This window comes from Pocillopora verrucosa, chromosome 10 (genome assembly GCF_036669915.1).
Source record: "Pocillopora verrucosa isolate sample1 chromosome 10, ASM3666991v2, whole genome shotgun sequence".
NCBI classification, from domain to species: domain Eukaryota; kingdom Metazoa; phylum Cnidaria; class Anthozoa; order Scleractinia; family Pocilloporidae; genus Pocillopora; species Pocillopora verrucosa.
In genome coordinates this window covers 18,790,556-18,815,396 of record NC_089321.1, presented here as the reverse complement: position 1 = coordinate 18,815,396, position 24,841 = coordinate 18,790,556, and the positions used below count along the sequence as shown (strand labels likewise).

The 24,841-nt window shown below is 34.7% G+C and overlaps 1 protein-coding gene across 1 annotated transcript; it reads left to right on the top strand.

The window, feature by feature from the left end:
- Positions 1 to 1,280: 1,280 nt before the first annotated feature.
- On the top strand, positions 1,281 to 22,085 carry LOC131787049 (nucleolar MIF4G domain-containing protein 1). The gene is made up of 20 exons (XM_059104119.2): positions 1,281 to 1,638; positions 3,332 to 3,438; positions 3,630 to 3,758; positions 5,007 to 5,157; positions 6,060 to 6,151; positions 6,242 to 6,723; positions 7,050 to 7,120; positions 8,528 to 8,656; positions 9,551 to 9,678; positions 9,994 to 10,087; positions 10,685 to 10,728; positions 12,085 to 12,140; positions 13,927 to 14,057; positions 14,637 to 14,699; positions 18,788 to 18,948; positions 19,194 to 19,289; positions 19,404 to 19,472; positions 20,326 to 20,457; positions 21,002 to 21,096; positions 21,795 to 22,085. The coding sequence occupies exons 1-20, from the start codon at positions 1,506 to 1,508 to the stop codon at positions 21,958 to 21,960; spliced, it is 2,529 nt and encodes an 842-aa protein (XP_058960102.2). The 5' UTR covers positions 1,281 to 1,505; the 3' UTR covers positions 21,961 to 22,085.
- The last annotated feature ends 2,756 nt before the right edge of the window (positions 22,086 to 24,841 follow it).

Genomic DNA, 24,841 nt, shown 5'->3' with positions numbered 1-24,841 from the left:
CTTTTAGGTACTATTTCACGGTAAATTATTATCTTCGCGCTATAATCAATCCTTTAAATTACGTTTTCTGGTATTATTTAGCAATCTGAGAATGATAAAAAACGGCATTCGAAGATTCATTTTTCGTAAGCAATATTTTCAATTTTGAAAGACTAGAAGTGCTAACAAAGTAACTGAAAGCTTATTACTAAATACTTCAGTTGTTACAAAATTTTAATAAGTAGGGAAAGAGCTGCTCAAGTCTATAAGCTAGATTGAAAGATACCCCGATTATTTTGATTTTTGCAGTTGATCTTGTTTTGGTAAGTGTTTGTGGAGTATCCCATAATAGTAGTCTTACTCACAATTATTCACGTTAGGACTGGAGCTGGCCTCTTATATGTATTTAATGGACATAAGTGCTAAGCTTATTTCTACGTTTCACTGCAGTTACAATTGAATTCGCATTGCTAGATATGTTATGTGGTAAGGGGTTGCTAGTAGCGTTGTGGTACTCAAATGTAGAGGGTTTTGCTTTCCACTGTTTTGCCAGGCTCCTCGCCAGACATTATAGACAGTACTTTTTACCTCACGGTATTTACATGGAAAGAGTATGTGTTTACATTAACCTGATTGAAGGATCTCTACCTCGAAAACAATCATGCAATCAGACTTTACAAAGGTAAAATAAAATAAGTTTATTTAAAGTAGAATGTGGATTAACTTTCAAGAAAGACTTTTATCGTGGTCTGGGAATTTCATCTCTGAATTCATGCAAGTACATGTGACGGGAGCACGTGTCACGCTCTTGCTCTCAATTGGCGGGAATAATTTCAAATCAATCTAACTTTGAACCTTCCATTGCTTAAGTTTCAAACAATTTTTGGATAAAATGAGATTAAAATCCACTGCATTCTATCAGTGTGGGAGATCTTTTTTGAAAGTACAATGTTAGGGCTAATTTCGGGGTTTTATCCCTGGGATTTGATGTGAAAGCCCTTGTACCCCAGGGATTAACCGGGAGCCCAAACTACTTTGGACTCTTGAATAACTTTATGACCTTAATCGTCTGTGAAAGTTTGAGAGAAATCGATGAGATGGCATGTGTCACGCCTGCCTGGTCCTCTCGTGGACAGACTCAAGTAGCCGACCAATTTTGCAGTTTAAGCTACTACGTTTTTATTATACCACATTCTTACCCCAAATAGAAACCAACCGCTGACTCTCATTCCTCGATACCGTTCATAAGAAATCCACAAAATATATACTTGTCATTGTAAAAGATGACGGACCCTCGAGGAAGGAAGCGGAAGAAAGAGAAGCGTGACGAATTCCTCCATATTCAAGCTAAAGGACAGTACTTGAAAATACGTGGATAGACTCAAGTAGCCGACCAATTTTGCGGTTTACGCTACTACGTTTTTATTATACCACATTCTTACCCCAAATAGAAACCAACCGCTGACTCTCATTCCTCGATACCCTTCATAAGAAATCCACAATATATATACTTGTCATTGTAAAAGATGACGGACCCTCGAGGAAGGAAGCGGAAGAAAGAGAAGCGTGACGAATTCCTCCATATTCAAGCTAAAGGACAGTACTTGAAAATACCGAAAGGTCAGGAGTGGGATGAGAAAGATCCTTCAACAGTTGGAGGTAAGTTGAATATGGTAGCAGTTAGTATTTTCAAAATGATTATCACTTGCTGAGATACAACATGTTAATAGAATGGTAAAACACACTCTCAGACACTTGTCCTGTCTGGTACATCAAGATAGCTTTCATTTTTGACGAGGTACCAAGCACTAATTCTTGCATCTGGAAGATCTGTAGTAACGTAAACTCCAAATTTTGTTCACAAAATTTCCTGAAGAATTGGCCATCGCTCATTTTCCTAGAAAAAAAACCTTGACCAGTGGGTCGAGGTAAATTTGTACACCTTATGTTGGAACGATTTCCTCTTCAAAGCACTTTCTTATGTATTGTAAAACTAGAGAAATACAATGTTCAAACTTTTTGGCCCAGCATGGGAATCAATTGGCCATCACGCATAATACAATTGCAAATCATCACAAGTCTCGAGAAAAAAGAGACAAAACAAAAGCAGTGCAAATGCAATGGGTTTACAAAATCTGCTTATGAATGGCTTGTCAAAATAAATTTCATTTTCATTCAGAGCTTTGCCAGAGGAACTCTTTCTCATTGGTCACTTATCTTTGACCTATCAAAAGTGTGCAATGTCTCTCTTTGTCTCATGCAGAAGAAGTAGAATACCAGGTAGTAGAAGGCTTGCTGTATTAAACAAAATTGTGAAGTTTGATCAAATTATCTGTGAAGTTTAGACCCTATATGTAGGGTAGGGAGTCTACCCTGAGTAGGATCCTGTTACCTGATAATTTTTCCCATTAAGTATCTGCATGGTTTTTTGCTTCAATATCCAGCATGCTAATAAGTCCTGATAAAGCATCTGTGGTCTTATCTTTTAAGATGACAGCTTAATTTTTCCTGTGAAGTTTGTCAGTTGAATTTTGGAAGTTGGTTCTTTTAAGTGATATTTCTCAATTATCACCATTTAAAATGCTCAAACTATTTTATATGTTTTTTTATACAACAAAGTGTATCATAATTAAGGGGGAAAAATGTTACTTAATGGGTTTCTTAAATGTATGTATAACAATATTAAACATTTTGTGTAAGGGAGGATTATAAGGTAAATTGGAAGAGGCAATTTTATTTCTCTTTAGGAATGATAATAGTCCAGGTAAATAAGTAGTCTATAGGTTTATAGGTGTGTGATTATTATTCCAATATATCTACTGGATAGCCATTGATTTGTTGGATAGGGCTACCTTCCATTTTAAAAACCGGGCTGTAGTAGGTTTATTCTTTTTTTTTTACTTTCTTATGCAACAAAAACTCAGAATGCCCTTTCTATATCAGATCTTGTTCAGTGTTCAATGCATAGTTACAGTGTATCTATTGAGCCTAGTTTGGAAAAAATAACTTCATAGTCCACTATTTTGAAGGGAATTTCCTGTGCCATGATAAGTATAGGAATAAGCAAATCATTGGGCAAGTTTTTTTGCTAATACAATTTTTGTACAAACCATCCTTATTTCAGTCTTTAATCACAAAATAGGATTTTTTGCCAGGAAAGTTTACCTGCTTTGTCCTTTTCCTCTGTTTCTGGTTTAGGAAAACTTTCATGTTCCATCTCGCCCATTTAATTGCTAACAATAATTTAATATGCCTTAGTTTTTAAGATACAATGTTTATTCACAAGAATTGAATGTTAGCTCAGTATTTTTACACAAATTATTACCTGACTACACTTGGTTATATTACTTAGGGAAGGAGAAAACAAGAAAATCACCAAGCAGAAGAGATAAAAGACAGCAGGCAAGAGTTCAGAAGAAGGCAAGAAAGGCAGCTTTTTTCTCCAATAAGAAAGGGAAGGTATGTATGATCTTTTTGAGCAAAAGTTGATGTAGATGTTGCTTTTCAACTTCATCCTTTATTCACTTTTTCTGAGTTTACTTCATAACCGCACCACACCAAATTGAAAACAATGACAAAGAAAAATAAATTATTGAACTAATCTGACAAAAGCTTGGCAGATAAAAAGAAACTTGAACTATGTTTTCTAGACTACGAAAATGTTGAGTGGTGGATGCATCAGAAACAAGCCAAAGGAAGGCAGTGATTTAACAGAGAAACCTACAGGGACCAAGCTTTCCATGGTCTCAAAGAAGAAGAGGAAAAGAAAGAGAACTAAGGCATGTTTTATATGTGGCTTTTGGCCTCAGTTGTTTATGAAGGATGTATAACAGTATTAGTTACACCAATGGTTATCCTTTGAATGAGAGTAAAAGAAATCAAACTGCATTAGGCAGTAAATGGTGTTGTGCCTCCTTTGAACAGGCAGGGTATGCAGGGAAATATTTAATGTTGGGGTTTGTTTGATAAGGATCAAGAAGAGGAAATAAAAGCTATCATCATGTCATTAAAGCATATAAAAATGTAAACAGTATGCATTAGGTGTCTGATCATGGTTTTCCTTTGCCCTTTTTAATCCTGGAAACCTTTGTGCTAAATATCTCTATCCTCCTCTTCTTAAAAGAGTAGCATTTCAGAGGTATGCTCCAGCAACCATCCAATTTTTTATCTTTGCCATCTAGAAGTATAATTATGTGAAAATTGAATACTCCACGGTTGTTGAGATTCCATAGAGTAAACTAAGATTTTGAAAATTGTCTTCCAGTGTGCCAAGAATTTAACTATAGATGCTGCAATTGTCAAAACAATTTTTTCAGTTACTGGGCTGCATGTGAAAGACTTTTTAAAAACTGATTAAGAAAAAGGCCCCTGTTTATTACAGAAAAAGAAGCATTATTTGAGTTACAACTCTTTTGTATTGTTACCAGTATCTAGATAAATTGTGAAGCATTAGAAGAAAGGAAATTGAGACTGTGTAGCATGGCATATAATGTATGTGACTGAGTCTTTAAGCAATATGCAAAATAGTGTTGTCCATAGTAGAATTTTTAAAGAAGAAAAAAGGTGGGGTAATATATAGGATTTCAGGTAGTGTCTGGGTTGTAATAACTACTTGGGTTGTTTTTGTTGGCAGAGATGAACATTGTATGTTTCCAGGAGCATGTATATCCTTAAAATTATGTTTCATGATATTTTGTTGCATGTTTTTCCTGAACAAGGAGCTATCAGTCAACAACCACATAGTGACCAGCAGTCTTTTATATTGCTCTAGTAAGAAGCATTCAGATCTTTTCTAACTAAAGATAGTTATATCATCTCTTATACAGGGTAAATATTATTACAATCTAATAGCAAATAACAATACTACACAATGACATGCAAGAGAAGAGGTTATGTGGCCCCTTTTGGAATTTCCAATTGCCATTTCATTCAATCATTTAGAAGGAATGATGAACATATCTCTAACTTCTGTAATGAACATGTATTTAGCACAGGCATCTAATAATCAATATTAAATGTAATTCCAGAAAGTCACAGAAGAACAAGAATTCCTCAAACTGAGGCTTTTAGCAGAGAACAGGAAAGAGGACAAGGAGATAAAGAGGCTTGAAAAGCTTTTAAAACTTGGCAGTAAAGAGAAAGTTACCTGTAAGAAATTCAAAGCGGATGGTCTTGATTGTATCTTTTTGTTATATACTACAAGTTTTGTAATATGTAGTTCCCCTTTAGTTGTTGGGTGCAGGTTTCAGACCTGACTGGGTCATTTTGTTATGTTCTTAGACAAGAAATTTTACTCTGACTGCTTCTTTCCACCCAGGAGTATAAATTGGTATCAGTAAACCATCAGGAAAGCCTGATAGTGTACTGGGAGGAAACTTGTAATAGCTGACATACATACTCCTAATTCCCTCTAGTTATGGGAATGTCAGTTATTAGTTGTCATGGATGAAGTTAATGGCTATTCAATGCCAGTTTTCAGTTATTTTGATTCAGAAAGCTTGGTGAATTGACTAGTTAGATTATGGGTGAAACCCATATAAATTATCTTGTATAGGCATGAAGCAAGATTGAATAATCTGATTTTTCTAGAATAAATCTGATAGTCTTCCAAAAGTAAACAATAAGACAGGCTAGTGGTGGTGTCACTTTATTTAATTTACTAACACTGTATGGCTATCTTTCATACTCATTGCCTAACACAGAATAGATAATGAGTTCCATAGCCAATCAGATTGCAGCAATCATGATAGAATGCTAATAGATTTAATGTGGTTATTATCAATTATTGGATGATATTGCTCTGCCAGAGCAGAAGGCTTAGATTGATATCGCAAACTGAGGCCTGGATAATTCTGGCTATCAAGTTTATCCTCATCCAAAAATAGACAAAGCTGTACAAGTGTAGGGCTATGATGCCGTCTGGCCTTTCATCTCTCAGATACAACCATAACAATGTAGCTCTATGGGATTACATGAGTGGGGCCTGACAGGGCATATTATATTTGACCATATTAACTTTGCCATTTCTTTCCAAACATTTGGATGTGGCTATGTTGTTGTCTTGACATATCTGACACTAGATTTATTAGAAGTTTGTGAGCATCAGCAAAAGGAACATGACATAGAAAGTGGTGAAGGTTTGGAGTCAAGAGATGAAATGTTTTCCAGGGAGGTAATTCTTGACATTTACAAATATTTCAAACTGTCTAGGAGTAATTCTCCAAAAATGTTTTCATTCTTTATTTATATTTTGCATAATCAGGTAAAACATAGTGACATCATGGGCATGGATGGAAATCCTAAACAAAACATGAGTGAAAGTGCACAGCATGACAGTGATGATAGCTATGCTGATTCTCAACTTAATGATGATGATGATGACATTGGTCACAATGTTATTGATGATGATGAATGCAATGATAGTGATTCCAGTTATGGTGATGATATTGAAACCAAACATTACAGTGGAGGTAGTGATGACAGTGGTCATGGCAATAATGATGATGGTGAGGGATGTGAAGAGGGGGATTATAGCACTGATAAGAGAGACTTAATAGAGACATTTGAAAATGACAAAGAGATTTACTTTGAAGAGGAGGACAGTGGCAGTAAAGCTAACAGTTGCAAACAAACAGATGACTTTAAAAAATATGTTCCACCCCATTTGAGAAACAAGAACTTGTCACAGACCCAAAATGAACACTTGCACAGACTATCATGTCAGATTAAAGGTCTACTGAATAGGTGAGAGGTACATTCACAATGTAAATACTCTTAAATTACCCGCAGTGTGATGTAGTTACTCCAGAAGGCTTTCTAAAATACTTTTTTGTGGAAGACTCGTGAATAGAACACAAAACACAATTTTCAGTTCCACAAAGAGGTTATTAGATACAATGTAACTCAAATGCATGCAACTAAGATAGCCATTGTTTCAAATTGTGATCAACTTCATGAGTCAGCTGTATTTTTTTTGTTTACAAATAGTTGTGATTTTGCGTGAACATGAAATAATGTCACTTGATTTGCATTAAATACTGTTGGAATTTATATATTTTTATTTATGACAGGCTGAATGAGGGAAATATGTCAATTATTAGTAAAGAGATTGAACAAATTTACATGCAAAACAGTCAAAATGGTATGTTAACACTTTTATTTCCTAATGTAACAAGTGCTACTTGGAATTTTCCAAGAAGTAAAAACTGTAATCATATGTACTAACAATATGACAACATGTTAAAAGTAAGGTTAAAGGCCCAAAAAAAGGGGCTTTAAAAGTTCTAACAGTTCTGTGTGACTCTGGTGGCAGATTCCACTTGGAAATGTCTGTAAGTTGCGGTGTTGACCTCAGGTTTTAGTTTCAGTTTTAGAATGTCAGTTCCCCTCAGATCATATCTGGTGTTTTTTATATATAGTTTTTCATGCCTTTAGGAGCTAAAATCGTAATTAATAGCTTTTAAACCTATACAAACTGTGTTTGCAAGTCTTTGATTAGTCAATGATAGAAAGCCTATCTTATTGCGTAGTTCCTGGTAGTGCGTTTATTTTTCATTAGAAAGAATCAGAGCACACATTTGCTTACTTTTTCCAGTATGGCACTGGCACTATTACTGCAGAAGTGCCAGGTCTCAAAGCAATAGTTTAAATGGGAAGGATGAAAGCAGAATATATGTATTTTTTTGTTTCAAAGGGGGACAAATTTTTTCATATGCTTAAGAATGGCAACTTGCTGAGAGACTTTTCTGCACACTTTGGCTTCATGCTTTTCAAATTTTAGTTTGTCATCTATCATTACTCTAAGCATTTCAAAATCTTTGCTGATGTGAATTTCAGTGTTTCCAAAAAAAAACAAAACGAGGCATGGTTTGGGTCTTTCCCATGACAATTGGTAACTTTGTGGGGTTTATTCTCATACCATTTCTCATTTTAAATTTTCATGGCCTCTTTGTTGGCATAAAATATCTGGGTGTCATCTCCATAGGCAGAAAAACTGCTTTGCTCGATGACCTCTAACCTACCATGTTTTACCTAAATTAATCTCAAATCAATTAAAATAACATTACATTTTGGCATTAGATGATAGAAAAAATAGAGGACTGTCAGGCTAAATGCAAAAATATACAAACACCTGGTTACTCATGTAATAATCTGATATACCCAAAGATGGGTAATTTGTTTTTTTATGAATGCCAAATTAAGGAACATTTTAATCATCAATAAAAAGATTACATTTTTTCAAAAAAACTTGCTGTGAATTGTTTACCAAAGTTTAATTTGTGATAGCTAAAACAATGTCACAAGAAGAGCAAATGTGGCATCAAGTAAACACAATTGTGTTCTACTCTAGCAGGAGACCTCTAAAGACCTACCATAGAAACCTTCTTCCCATGTTCCACACTTCCCTGACCTTGCACACATTGTTGCTACTTGCTAATAAAAATGCTGTGACATAAACCTTGAACTAGGTCAAGAAATTGATTTTGTCATTTTTCTATTTACCTGAGTGTTTACAAAGCTGGCTAAAATATTTCTTTTTTCCTCTTAGATGTTAACAAGATCCTAAGTAATCTTATTCTGGCCTCATGTGTTTCTGTATCCATGATGCCTGACAAACTTTTGATGGAGCATATCATGTTGTTGGCAATTCTTTCAAGTCATGTTGGAATTGATGTAGGTAAGGTTTCTTTTATCTGCCGTGAAACTTCTTGATGAACATTAATATAGGGTGCCTTGGAATTCTGGAACCTATCAGGTGAAATGTGATTTTAAAGGACTAGCATTTTCCCATGGAGCTGCATACTTTTGTGTGTGTGTGTGTGTGTGTGTGTGTGTGTGTGTGTGTTTTGAACACCAGGGATTCAATAAATATTATCACATCACTTGCTAGTGGTTTACATTGTTGGCTTGATAAGCTTAAAGAGTCTTGGAAGGTGAAATTTGAACATTTGGCTCCTCTGATGAACAAGTACGATATGTAGAATTGACTTTCCCTGAGCTTCACTTGGGACAAACTAAACTGAGATGAAATTAAGTTCATGTTAAATTTGAATCAGTTGAGTACATCCAACTGAATTTGGATCCACCAACATTCTCTGTGTCTGCTTCAAACAGATAAAACATGTGAAGATAGAGTGGGGACAAATGTCACTCTTTTCAATATTGAACTTAATAAATAAATTACAAATTGCCTTATTTGAAATCCTGCTGACTGGAAGACACCCTTTTGCTGCCCTGAATTTGGTTTCATGTATTCTGTGTCAACCAAAATTACAATTTAGTCATTGCATGTGGAGTTCAATGTGTGAACTAGGCCCTAGATACTTCCCTAGAGAAAAGCTCCATGTGTAGCTTGTTTTGAATTATTCGAGAAACCAATCGCAAAATTTAAAATGGAGTTTTACATATGACACACAGTCCTCTTTTATTGTTGTTAATGTAGTCACAAACAAGTGTTGATAGGACTAGTTGTGCTTGACCATTAAGACATTTTACTAAGTCATATGTTTTCTGTAGGTGACAATTATTTTCATATTGGTCATTAAATCTTTCTTTTGGTGTTTATTTCAAGCTGCTTTCTTCATTGAGCGACTGGCAGAATTGTTTGATAAACTGCACAAGAGCAACAAAGACAGTTTTGGACAGGGGAAAGAGTGTTATAATGTTATAGCTCTGTTTTCACATCTGTGCAACTTTAAAGTATGTGTACTTTTTGTTAAATAATGTATTTTTGTAATTGCAGTAATGCTTGGGAAAGTGAAAGAACATAAAGCACATCAACAGGCTTGAATTTAATCATTTGTTTAGAAGGTAGAAATCCAGTGTACTAAGGAAAATATGACAAAGGAAATAGACCTCTCTTACTCTTTAGGCACCTCTCTTGGTTGAAAATTCATGTAATAACAAATAGTTTTACTGACAGAGATTTGAAGTGTTGTTACATGAATATATTGCTAAATGTTTTACCTTGCTTTTGTTTGACCATTTGTTCTGCCTTCTTCCATTCCTTCACAGGTTACTCACTGCTGTCTCATTTATGACATCATTCAAAGGCTAGTGAATTCCTTCGGTGAAAGAGATATTGAACTACTTCTACTGCTTCTGAAATGTAAGCAAGAGAATTATGATAAATTACAATAAGAAGGGATTTCTGTTATCCTTTCTCTGATAGAGGTGGTCATCTTTTTCAAATTTGGTGGGACACATTGATTTCTCTTATTGGAAATTTTAAAAGTTGTGTTTGATTAATTTCCCTTTTTGGCTTTTTTTGTCTTAATGTTCATTTAACATGTCTTAAAATCCTACCAAGTTAATATTTTCATGTTCTGGTTATATCCCACTGTAACAGTAGTAAACAGTCACAAATTGAGTACAAATTACGGACTCTATTTTTGGTTGGTATCAGCAAAAGATTAAGTGATATTCTCAAAAAATCTAAAAATAAAAAGGAAGGAGTGACAGTGTTACATGTAGCTTGGTTGACTCATGTCATAATGAACTTTAGGAAAAACTCCAGAATAAATGTAATAAGATTTGTTGATTGCTTATGATCTGACAAATGTACTTCAAGAATTTTTTTTCACATTGCCTTTCGCTATTTTTTAATGAAAGTTAATTTACGGCATTCGTATTTTTCTCAATGTTACCCTCAATCATTTGATGGATGGTCCTGATCTTATAGTCTATTATTATTTCATTTTAATAGTAGTTGGAGCAGAAATCAGAAGAGGTGATCCATCAGCATTGAAGGTGATAATTTCAGTACAATTACCCATTCATGTAATCATAACTACCAGTATGTCAATGCCATTAGTGCATATGGAAAGGAATTGAGGAAAGGAACTGTCAGATCACCATTATCATTATCGTCTTAAACCACTGATTTGATTCTGTGTCAATCATGGTCTTCTTGAAAACTATGACCTATATGAGAAGGCAAAAACAACCAAGAAAAATTTCTAAACCTTTACTCAAAGAATTGTAAATTTTCTGCTCTGAGGCAAAAAAGAAGGAATTTCTTGCTTGTAAAAGACTGCATAGTAGATTCAACAAGCTTGAATTGTTGTTTATTAGAATTCACAATAAAAAAAATTGCATAGGTTTGCCTTGAAAATTTTGAAAATTCTCAAATTGTACTATTTTAAAATTAAAATCTATTGAACGATAGTTTTAGGAAATATCAACACTTAAAAATAATATTGACTGTTCGAAAAATGAATCAAAAAGACTTTCACAAATCTTGTATTTACAGACCTGTGTGGTGATTAACTCTGCTTGAATAGTTGTCTACCAGAAGTTACAGCCAGAGAATTGCAAAGCTTTGTGTTGAAAATTTTGAAAATTGTATGATTTAAATTCAGAATCTGCTATTGAACAAAACTTTTGGAAATATCAAGACTTCAAAATAATATTTACCACTACCTAATGTCCCAAAGCTTTAGTTGAAGTCAGAAAAACTCAGTTTTGTTTTTCAGCCATAATTCCCATCGCATTTGGGGTTGAAGTTTCTCAACTCTTAAATTAATTTTGTTGCTTGAAAGAGCTACTTGCTCATTGTTTTTGAAACTAGTAATGGGCTAAAACTCCCTGGGCACTTTCAGCCCAATTGAAATCGCACTTGTCATGTGATGGATGCATAGCGATGGGGTACATAAGGATTTTTACCTAGTAGGTAGCTGCTTAGGAAATAGGTAGGCCTTGCACACATGCTATGTTATAACAACAGTTGGTAAAAAAAGCAGCAGACTTTTTTATCTTGCTTCAGGGTGAGAGTTGAAAAAGTTATACAGTATTTCACCAGTAATAACTAATAATTTGAACAGTAACGACACTATTTTGAGAGATTTTTTTAGAGAGATTTGCTTGAATATGTAAGTCCATCCAACAGATGGGTTATGCAGAGCAGTGAGAGCTTTAGTATTTTATCTTCTATAATGTTATTGGTGACTGCCTCAGAAAACTGCATACACCACTCTAACCAATTCCACTCTAACCTGAATTCTAAATTTTAAACTGGGTGCTTGATTGCTGTTGTTCACAAATGACAAATGTTTGCTATTTTCAGTGGGAGTTTATTTATGAACTTTTGATTTTTATCCTTTGTAGGAAATTATACTCCAAATTCAAGCAAAGGCAACTTCCACGCCAATCTTGTCTAGTGAGTAAGTAATTGCAACCCTGTTCCTTTAAACAGTAAACTGACAAAATAATGTTAATTCCAACTGCAAGCAAATTGTGTCAGGCAGGCTTACATCTGTCAGGGCACATCTTTAACGTCTCTGATATTGTGTGATTTTTAATGTGTAGTAGCAAAAATAAATGTGCAGCTTTGAAAAGAGACTTTGACTTTCAAATGAACAGAAAATGGTACAAATGAAGGAACAAAATACTGATTGATTTTTGTTTATAAGGTTTTGCTATCATGGATAAATAATAACTTGCACAAGTTACATGATGCACTGTGTAGGCCATCATAACTTTGGATTCATCCCTTAACCCTTTAACTCCCATGAGTGACCAAGACAGAATTTCTCCTCACAATATCCATGCATTATCAAGCAGACAAGTGATGAGAATAAAGAGAAATATCAATTAGGGGAATAGTAGTTGATCCAATAACAAATTCTTGGAACTAAATTCATAGGAATTGTATGGCAGTCATTAAGGAGAATTGCAAATGAGATCTTGGGAGTTCAAGGGTTAATGAACTGAAAAAATTCAGGGTCAAGCAAAGAAATGTTTTGGAAGTCGGTCATATTCAGCCATTACTAATGAGCTAATTTGGCATTAGGTTCTCCATCTAATCAGTTTTATATGGGTATGTATCTTGTGAAATTGCTGCAAAATTAAGAAAAGATTGTGAAGGAACTGTGCACCCACATGGACAGAATAGTTGAGAGACTGATACTAAGGTGACTGTTTTTGTAATGGGGTTATAAGTGAGCAACTAAGCAAAGATGAACTATGGTTGGTCTCGATGTACATGTACTGTAACACCGAAACAGAATAGGGGCCCTTATCTGAATATGGACACTTATTGCAATGAGGGTGCTTACTCAATTGGGCTGCTTATTAGAATAGGGGCACTGTTGTGGTGCAATTTAACCAACAGAAAGTACACTGTACCTTAATAAACTCAACTACTTTATTAAACAACTTGTGATATTCTTAGGGTTATTAACAAAAACAAATTTGGGGGGGGGGCACTTATTGGAAGGAGGGTGCTGAATCAAATCTTTATGGTACCTATAAATTGTTCTCTACAACTGAATTTAGCAAAGTAGGTCTTCATGTTATGGGTTAGTAAAAGAATGACTTGTATATATTTTTTGGTGGCTTTTTGCCTTATTAATACATTTAAGTTTAGTCAGCTTTGATGTTCAGATACCTGTCAGGTTATGTTACCTTGCAAATGAAGTGGATCTGTGAGATCATTGTAAAGCAAGTAACTTGATGACAGACTTTTTACTCCATCACAAACCACTAGCCTTGTATTCAGTCCTATTTTGAGAGCATGTGACCATTGGTGTTTTATAGCACAGTCAAACCCTTGAATAGATAGATAAATGAATATTCCCTACTGCTGACTATGTGTGGCTACCCACACAAAAATTAGCTCAGCTTTAACAATCCAGGCTGAATTGAAATATGGGTAATTCTGGTATAAGTGTGAATTGTAAGTGAGGTTTTTACCAAATATGTGCCAGTTTTACAATAAATGAACAAACCTAAGTTTCAGACTTGGCCTGGTATCAATACCTGTTTAAAGTACATCAGTACTTTATATTAAGAGGATGTTTGGAGACAAATATCAAGCCCAAATGAGTGGAGAACGAGAACAACATATGTTGATTTCCAAAGCTAATAAGTTGTTCTGTGATATAATAAACTAGTCATATGTGCCTACATGTGCTTGGCCTGTTTAGCTGATCAATTTTCATTTTCTAGTTCCAGAGTTTGCTTCATGTTGGAAATAATTGCCAAGCTACGCAACAACAATTTAAGAAAGATACCAGGCTATGATTCTTCACAAATAGAACACCTTAGAAAAACTCTTCATTCATTAATCAGAGAGTCAGGTATTATTTGTAATTTTTTATGAGTTTTGGAGTACCAAAAATAAATGAGGTGAAAAGCTTAATTAAAGAATTGTAGAAAACAATTTAAAAGTTAATGTGAACTCAAAGGGGTACAAAATTCATTATGAACCTTGGGAATACAGAAGTGTGATGCATTTTTTTTTAATTTGAAAGACCAAATAATGGTTCTTACAGGTCAATGAATTTCCAGGCATAATCAGAGAATTATAGAAAATAAAACTTATGGTAAAACATGTTTAAAGGAGTAGTTTTGTACTTTACAACAATTATTTAAGAGCTGCAACTTATGTGAGGAAACCCAAGACAACATAAATTGCAATACAGGGTTCCCATGTTATTGCAAGTTCACTGTGTTAGCAAATATATTAAAATTACTCTTTGGTAATCTCTTGATTGAAAGTAATGCTGTATGTGACATTCCACCTTTCAGCCAATCTTACAATTCCTTACAAATCTAACAGATATGTAAAATGCTTCCCTGTAACACTTACTCAAAACATTGTTAGTTACAACAACTTGTAAGCAAATCAACTTTGATGTGGATTTCTTCTATTTAAGGATGTTTAGTCTCCAATCAGCTCAAAGTTAGTCTACAAGACTTGCTGAACATCAAATTGAAAGGTGAGTAATAAAGAATGACCACAATATTACAAAGAAACTACATGCATGCCATGAGCTAACATATGAAATAAAGATTTTGGTTTTCCTTTTCTTGTATGTTTCATGCAAAACATATAATAATCTTTGCTGATTTTCATTTTCTCATCAATTACATTTTGAGATCACATAATACACTTATGACATGTTTTCTCTCATTATAAAGTTCTATTCAAAATCTCTGAAATTACCTCATTTCAATAAATGAACCGATGCCATTTATTCTATTCCTTGCAATGACTGTGACAACGAATACATCGGGCAGACCAAACATCAGTTTGGTACACGTTTGAAAGAGCATCAAAAAGCTGGTTTTTTTTGCAAAAAAGAAAATTCAGCTTTACTGGAGCACACATGCCTAATCAACCATACAGTTGGGTGGGATAAGTCTAAAATTATCACCACTAATTGGAGTTACCACCAGTGCCTTTGTTTGGAAGCTTGGCATATGAACTCCACCCACACTCCTTTAAATCATGATGATGGCGGTTTACTTCCTAATGCCTATTTACACCTCGTCAGAAAAAAAGAGAAAAAAAAAGGCAGCTAATTAGTGATCATATAAAAGGACCTCTTGTTGCAACATTTAGTTCACCCCTGATGAAGGCACTAGACAGGAGTGTCAAAACGTTGGGTCTATGAATTGTAACTTCTTCAATTACATTCATCAAATCTGTAAACCAGAGTAGCATTAAACCATGTCTGATTGTCCACCTGGTTGCCATGTGAACTTTAATACATTCTGTTTCAACTAATTGTTAACTCTGTAGCTATTACCTACATTGCACAATTCACTTTGTATTGGTGAAGTAAACACTAAAAAGGATCCTTTAGGTATCTACTTGATACAGGAATTACTATATTTTCAACTCAGTGTTCTAAACCTTTTTGGAAGAAAATATAAACAAAAATTTTTAACTATAGTGCAACGATATAGAAGAGCAGACACCTTGAAGCAGTGCTCTCAATGAGACTCAGCACCCACCAGAGCTCTGGTGGGTATTCTGTTGGCAATCGCTGGGTATACTTTGCCATGTTCAAGTCAAATTTTCAGAACAAATAGATAAATAGATAAATAGCATAGAAAGTAATTATAGTCAATTTAGTATTGGAGGCCATGTATTCACCTCATTTATTTTTCAAATTCTGTGGTCTTTGATTGTTAGATTCATTCTTTCACCAGTGGTTTTCTTTTTCTGCTTGTTAAGTGTGTTCAACATAAATTCATTATAAGGGAGGTAGGAGTACACATCATCTTAAAATACATATTGAAGTGCATTGAGTATACATTGACTCAAAATAATTTGCAAGCAACTTTGTGCTTAACTAAAATTATCAATATTTTTGGACAAACAACAGTTCTCAACTCCTAGTTCAAAAACAAACTTGAAAATCAAATTTATCAAAGTAGTGTGTTTGCTGATAACAAGCATCAATCAAATTCAGAACTTTTAAGGAAAGATGTTTTAGAAGTTTGTATGGAGAACACTTAATCTAGGCTTAACTACAAAGAGAGGAACAAAAACAGCTATTGAACACCTAGCATCTAACCTTTATTAAAAAATAAGAGCTGCATTTGCTGTGAAAAGCAAAGAACTTCATATGGTTACTGGTTTGCTAGAACATAGCCAAATAGGTGACTTTTCATTATTGTGTCTACTGCTTTGAAAAGCAGTAGGCACTATAGTCATCAAAAAAGCCGAGCACCTAAGTTAACAATAGAATCACTCCATAACTAATGAATCTGATGAGTGAACAATAGATAAAAAACCAATAAACAAATTCAGAAAGTTTCACTTGGACACAACAACCTTCCAACCAATCTTCATTTCTGTTGTGTAATGCTTGTATTTAGAAATGCCAGTGATGGATGGTGTTGGCATGGCCAACTTTAAAAAATTTCAAGCATATTTTCTGTTAGACCTGGAGCTCCAAATGGAAAAGAACAATGCTGCAGAATACTCTGCTTGGAAGAAATTGATACCAAAGTCCTAAAAGTGATAGAATAAGCTTTCAAGTCAACAACCCTTTGATTCACTAAAGTGATGCGAATTATGGCCCAAAGGTAGATCCAAAGTGAGGCCTAGATTTGGCAAATCATGCTATAAGTACCTGGTAAAAAGTTAAATTCCACCATGTGCTTCTCCAAATATGATACAGTTCCCTGCAAAGACCTCCTTTTCTTGACTTACAGCTACAAATAAAATACTTTTGAAAGCTATAGTATGAAACATCTGCTTCATCCATGAATGTAAGGCCTTTCAAGGTGTGGAAGTAGCCCAATCTACAAGAATAAAAGAATTACCTTTAAATTGCTTATTATGATTACCTAGCATAAAAAGGTTTTCTGTTTGTGCCTTAATGCATCATTTATATCTTCATTGTCTCATGTCTGGTCTCAGTGCATTTGCAACCTTTCATTTATTTGGTAATTTAGTGTTAACATCTGAGTTGAAAATGTAAATTGGCCTCTGTAAAGAGTTCGATATGTCAGCTTTTTTACTCTTTACGGTGGCCAATTAGTCTCTTAGTGTAACCTAAAGACGCCCTAGAACTAACAAAACAAAAAAGTATAATTTACAAGATCGCATGTGAATGATGCAATGTGTATCTTGGTGAAACAGGGGGATCAATGCAAAGAGGATAAAAGAACATGACAGAGACAAACGGTTTGCTTGTGCTCAGACCTCTGCTGTTTCAGAGTATGCTAACAAAACAGGGCATATTCTCCTATTTGGAGCAAGGTTAGGTTTACAGATCGTGATCCTCATTGGTACACATGTAGGTCAGCCGATCAATGTGGACCTGTGAGGGAACACCATCAAACAACCAGAATAATAACAAGGATCCAAATGCACCAACAGCAGCAAACCAACATCCTTCAAATATTTTGCTACATGCATGAAAAAATGTTTACAAACAGCTTACTGTTCTACATGGGATGTTTTCTTTTGAGTGTTCTCTGGTATGACTTTGTGAACAAACAAATATTTCCTGTCATCTGTAACAACCATAAATTGCTCTCTCATCTTAAATTGGATTTTAAACAAAAACTTACCATAGTGCATGTGAGGTTTGAAAATTGTAGTGTCCCTCAGTTTTGGCTGGGGAATATTTATAAATGTGATGGGTTTAGACCTATCATGTGCAAGCAAAAAAATTTGATGGATCATAGTCAAGAAAACACCCCCAGTGATATTCCCTAATTTTGAAACTCAATATCATTATACAATAAGTCTTGGTTTAAGATTAATTTAAGGTGAGAGTGTCTTTTGTGGTTGTTAAAAAGAAGGGAACATGTTTGTTTGTTCATAAAATCTTACCAAAGAACAATGAAAATTGAACATTCCGTGTAGTTTTAGGTCAACTTTTTGTAGACACTTTTTCTGTTATTTGCAAAAATATCTGAAGGATAATAAACAAAATGGCTTCCATTTGGCATGGAAATATACTTTTTCATTGACAGTTTAAAGAGGAGATTACTCTGTGGAAGTTGCGGAGTTGGTTGCACACTTGCCATCAATGTTAAATAACCACTTTAAACCTGATAGCTTTTTCTTATATGTATGGTGTGTCATAGAAGCTTTCAAACAAACTAATGAAGTGAGACCCAAAACATCTTGAGATCTTTTAGAGGTTTACCTCAATTAACACGTTTTTTCATACATGACATTTCCAGGAAAGAAATTGAGTTTCCAAGAACATATGGACTTAAATTCCAGTAATCAGTTACTGTATTTCCTTTTTGCGTGAAACTTGGGGAGCAGGTTTCCATGTCAGCAAATTGAAGAATTTGAAAAGAAATAAAAGGATCAGTTAAACAATTGTTAGAAAGAAAATGAAAATTTAATGATTATTTACAGAAGTTCAACACTGAAAACTTCATTTAGAGCGACTTTATTCTGAATGGGTCTAAATGCCCCCAATTTTACCCCCTGGTGGGTGCTTTACCTAGGTAACCACCTACTTCAAATCTTATTGAAAGCACTGCCTTGAAGGGATATGTGGAAACTTGGGCCTGAAAGTTAATTTGAATGTTCTTTGTTTAAAAGGCCGCTGGTGGACTGTAGGGTATGCATTGCCCCAGACACCTCAAAGTAACTCCATGGAAGTGTCTAAACTCCAAAACACCAAGCTGTTAGAACTGGCAAGAAAACAACGCATGAACACTGATGTCCGAAAGAATGTTTTTCTTATTATGATGACAAGTGAGGTGAATAGAAAACTTGAACTTGATTACTTTTGCACTTGCAGAAAGAGAATTTGTTTTGGTGCTTCCCTATGCTATTGTTTTGTGTTTTGTTTGTCTGTTTTGTTCTTTATGGTATGTGTTTAACAATATCCACACTTTCTGTTTGGAAGTCGTCATTATTTTATTCTATCATTATTTCTTTAAAAAAATTATCTGATATTACCACTTCAACCTTACTACAGAGAACGTTCTGCCATTTTTTCCAGGATTACATTGATGCATTTGAAAAGTTGATTCGATTGAACTTAAAAGATGTTCAAACTAGGGAAGTAATCCATGTTCTTATTGACTGCTGCATTCAGGTACATGAGTAAATCATAATTATGATGATAAGTGTTGTTTTAACCCTAGTGCCCTGGTTGTTAATTCATAATGATGTGCTTTACTCTTTCCTTTCAACTCTTGATGTTTTACAGGAGAAAATGTACAATCCTTACTATGCCTACCTTGGTCAAAAATTCTGTGAAAACAGCAGAAGTTACCAGGTACATTATCTCTTGAGGCTTTCACTCTTTTTTATGAAAAGAAGTAAGAAAATTATCAACGAAAGTTTTTAGCATAGGTGGCATTCCATTGCAGTGAATCAAATGATACTTGCCACTTTACATTTCCAGTTTAGTCTGAAAAATACCATGGACAATAGTTGGGTTTGATGATAACTCACTTTCTCCATAATCTACCTTCTAAATGTTTTGCCGCAGAAAATATCATGTCAAGCTGTGAGCAGTGGATAAGCAACAAACAGCACTTTTTTTGCTCAGTCTCATTACAGAACACACCCCATTTAATGATCCTATTTTTGACTTCTAGCATTTTGTTTGTTCACACTTGCCTGAATCTTTACATCACTGTAGAAACTCTAATCAAAAAAGGAAATAACATCCTTAAATTGATTTTTATTGAAAATGGAATTGACCACAGTCAGCCAAAATTTCACTGATGTACTTGTCAACATGTGATATGGGTTGATAAAGCCACAACTTTGCTTAGCAGCCACTCACTATCTGAGATAAGGATAGGCTGTTTATAGCAACATTCACATGCCCTGAGTACATTGCAGACTTCTCAACTGCTAAGTAAGGGAGGAGATACAATCATTGTGAGAATGAGACACACGAACCTGTACTATTGGAAAGTAACCCTGTTTGACTGACAATTTTACAGTTTAATGCATTCTGTTTGTTCAATATTACAAAGTCAAATGTATTTTCAATTTTTTTAATATATTTTGCATTCAAAGTATTTTTACAAACAACTACCAAAACAATACTTTTTGGTTAACATAGAAAGCTAATTTGAGTAAAGTTTCGTTTCTTTGTGATTTGAACTTTTTTTCAGGTTACTTTTCAGTACTCTTTTTGGGACAAGTTTAAACTACTAAGCAGCTTAGCACCCCATTGTCTTGAAAACCTGTTACATCTTATGTGTCACCTCTTTGCTACAAGAGCATTGTCTCTATCCATTCTCAAGGTACTCATGAGCAGCCTTCATCTTGAGCAAATTAAATCAATAGTTTTAGTGACTGATAATAATTCTCTGACTTTAATTAGTTGATGACTGTCAAAAAAAACCAAACGACATGATACTTTTGTAACCTCAAGGGTAATTCTTGCCTCATGAAATAGGGCAGGTAAAGTCATGTTCATTTAAGTCTTGTTTTTCTTCAACTCTCATTTCCACCCTATATTAATTTTAGGAACCTGAGTTTGCATAAATTTTGCCTAACCCTTTTTGACAACTGAGAAAAGAAAAAGCTCTAGTTTCAGGATGGAAATCCACCAGGCATCATAGGCATCTCCCTTCACGAACAGTGTCACTAATATTGTCCAGGTTGCAAATTTTATCCATCTGACTATGCCTTAATTTTTTGCAAGAAGAAATGAATGCCAGTTTACATCAATGTTATTTAAAACATAGTAAAAAGAGGAACTGTTTTTTTTTTACAGTTTCAAAAATGCCTGGGATTTCTGAAAAATTGAAAGGAGCTAACGTTATCATGATTTCTGTTTGATAGGTTGTCAACTTTATGGTTCTTGAGAAGACTTCTGTTCAGTTTTTCACTGATCTTTTTCATCACCTTCTCTCAACTTATTCTAAAGATGTAACAAGGTGAGATTTTTCTGTATACTTTTAGGTCTTTAACTACTAGGAGTGATTACCGGTAAGATGTACCTTGCAAACAGGTAATAAGAATATGCAAACTTTATCAGGTAGAAGTTGTTATCTTGATCTAATACCATATTCTTGCGACTAATTTACAAGGGAATGTGTAGGAGCCAGTAGGGAGAGTTATCAATCAGATCTTGGGAGTTAAAGGTTTAAGTGCTCAATGTTGAATCAAAGTTAGTTAGCTTTTAAATCCTCTTTACAAGTTGGGAAATGATTATTGTGATTCCACTCCCTAGTAGTCCCTTTTTTGTAAACGTTTTCCATTGACAATACTCTTGTCAACTGTCCTGTGAAGGTACATTACAATCAAGCATTCTGAACCTAATTCTGATTAATGTTTCCTGGCTCTACACAACATTCAGTGTTATCAAGACAGAAAGTGAACTAAGCTTTAGTTTAAGTAGGGCTGTAGATTTATACAATGGGATTGACTACTGCATCAGTATTAGGTATATTGTACCCTCCCATCTTGCTTGGTATGTATTCCCTTATTTTGTATACAAGATACAATTTAGTTTACTGATGAGTACCAAAGGAAAACTTGAACATGAATTAACAGATATGAGGGATTTCATGTCACTCTATGCACTCCCTTGTATGACCTTTCCAATTGTAATGTCTTATTTCTCTCTTCACAGATATATATTTGAAAGAATCTCAATGAAGAAAGAGCTAGCATTCCTTTGTCAAAACATTCGAATTTTTCTTCAACATTTCGTGGGAGCAAAAAAATCCAGTATCTTAGAAAAACGACTTAACCTGGTGGATGGTATTCTCGCAGCTTCACACAAAACCAAACTTTAGATCTCTTATTATTGTCATTAATATCATGAGCAATTTCACCATGATTACATAATTACAATTTACATAACTTATATTATTTCTATCATTACTGAATAAACAATTAACCTTTATCTCTTGATGACTTCATTTAGGGGGGTGTTTAAAAAGTAATTTCTGCTTGTTAACACAGAATTTTCCTGAGACGACAACTTTAAGGTAGAATAGGGGGAAAAATGAAATTTATGCTTGTACCACAATTAGAGAGACAGAAAACTGTATTTGCAGAAGATACTAGACTCAAATGTGTACCTTATTCACATTTTCATAACAAAATTCAGACATCATTTGTAGTGCATTCTCTTACACCTGTTCCAATAGCCACTCCACCCATGTGCCAGACGTAACTAATAAATGTGGCAGAAGAGAGGTGTTTGAATCAGATTAGTTCAGCATTGTCACATAGTTGATGTTGTAAACCTCTCATGGGATCATGTGGTCTGATCATCCGGGTAAGGGTAGAAGAACTGTTGAAAACAGTGGTGACTGGTGTTTCAACAACCATGGGGGATGTCATAGTAGTAAAGTGTTATAAGTCTGGTTCAGGAAACTGCTCTGTCAGTTTTGTAAAGTTTCTATTAGCTGTGAGGCTCAATTTGTCAAAAGTCGTTCACAATTTATCAGTTTGTTGAGAAAAAAGTCGTGAACAGGTCATCTTTGTGGTGCTACTGGTTGTTTACGTCTGTTGAGGAAAGTCTGTTCTAATCAGCTTTTCAGAGTCAGAGTCCCAGTTACGCCAATTGGACCATTTTATCTAGTTAGACCATCTCAAGCTGTTAGACCATTTCAAGTTGTGTCGTGTAGTTACCCTACCTTAATCAATTGGACCATTTTAACCAGTTAGGCCATTTAACAAGTTAGACAATCATAACAAGTTGTGTTGACTATTTTTACCAATAGCATATTAACCAGTTTTACCATTTTAACCAGCTGGATCATTTAAACCAGTTGAACTATTTTCTCTAGTTGGACCATTTCAAATGGTCGAACCTGTTTAATCAGTTGGACCCTTTTAACAAGTTAGAACATTTTAACTTGCTAGAACACTTTAACCAGTTTGGCCATTTTAACCATTTGGATCATTTATACCAGTTGAACCATTTTCTCTAGTTAGACCATTTCAACTGGTCGAACTATTTTAACCAGTTGGACCATTCTGTGAAGTTGGATCATTCTATCTAGTTAAACTATTTGAACTAGTTATACCATTCTATGTAGTTAGACCAGTTAGCCAGGTTGACCATTTTACAGATTTGACCTGTTCAATTGGTTGGATCCTTTTTAATTAGACCATTTCAACAGGTTGGACATTTTTTAGTTTGACCGTGTTAACAAGTTGAATTACTTTAACCATTTGGACTTTTTCCTTTATTTACAGCATCTCTACCAGTTAGATTAGTTTATTTAGTTAGACCATTTGCAACCAGTTGGATAATTTAATGCAGCTAAATCATTTTAACTGGTTGGGACGTTTTGCTTGTTTGACCATCTTAACCTGTTGGATCATTTTAACCAGGTGGAGCACTTTTCTGGTTCTCTCCATTTTTAATAAGCTAGACCATTTTAGCTGTTTTATCCAGATAAATCGTTTTTACCGGATCGACCATTTTAACCAGTTGGACAATTTTTTTGTCTGATTAGATTATTTCTACCAGGTGGGTCAGTTTCTTTAGTTAGACTTTCTTAATCAGTGAGACCATTGAATCTTACTTGATCGTTTTAACCCATTGGACTGTTTGGACTATTTGGACCAGGTGGACCATTATGTAGCTAGAGTATTTGTACCACTTGGACCAAAATGAAAATTCTGTATTGTTAGACCGTTTTCACTTGATTACCATATGACCAAATTAAGGCTATAGTAGGACCATTGTAACACTCACTAGATGGACCAGTTCATCTAGCTAGACCCTTTTACTCAGTTGGACAATTTTACCTTGTTAGGACCATTTCTACCACTAGGAAGAACAATCCTCTGGTTTGACTATTTTAACTCATGAGATCAGTTTAACCTGTTGGATTTTCCTAACCGCTTGGATCCTCGTCACTGGTGTAACCACTCACTGGCTGGACCATTTAGATGTACTTGCAAGTAGTGTCAAAAGTAGTTCACACATCATGTTTGAAGAGTCTATTCATTCGTAGGGAAACACTCCTGTTTCCACCGTACTTTAAAACATTGACAAAACCCCCTTCCCATTCAATGTTGCTTGTACATAGCTAAAAGTTCACAAGAGAATCGTGATACAGCATTTGTTTTTGGGTAAGGGGCCAAACAGGTCAAATTAACAACGGCAAAAGAGATAACATAGAAGTAATAGGTCGAAAAGGTCAATGTGTCACGAATTTTGTCGCTGATTTGCTGAATGACAATATCAAATTTTCTTGAATATGAAGTTTTAAGGAGACGTCTGTTGTAATGTTATTTCAATTACTTCATGTATACTTTCGACCAATTCATTTCTAATATGGGTACCATTTAGTACACGCTAATAAGGATCGATTCTATAGTTATCTTGTGACGTTACAGTCGAGTTGTAAGGCTCAAAACCTTTCAGCAACATTTTTTTCAGGGGACAATCCCTGCACGAGCCGGTGCACTTGTGACACAGACAAAAGTAACGGAGAGGTTTGGCCTTTTGCAATCCACTGTTCATATGATTTTAAAGAAGGTAAAAAGAAAACAAATTTGTCATGCACCACGAAAAGTTGCCTGCCGACCAAGAAAGCTGAACAAGCGCCAAGAAGGACTCCTTATAAGGTACGTCACCAGTTTACATAAGGAAGATTGTAATTATTTCACAGTTACGAGACTGATAAAAAAAGACAAATTTAAATATACCAC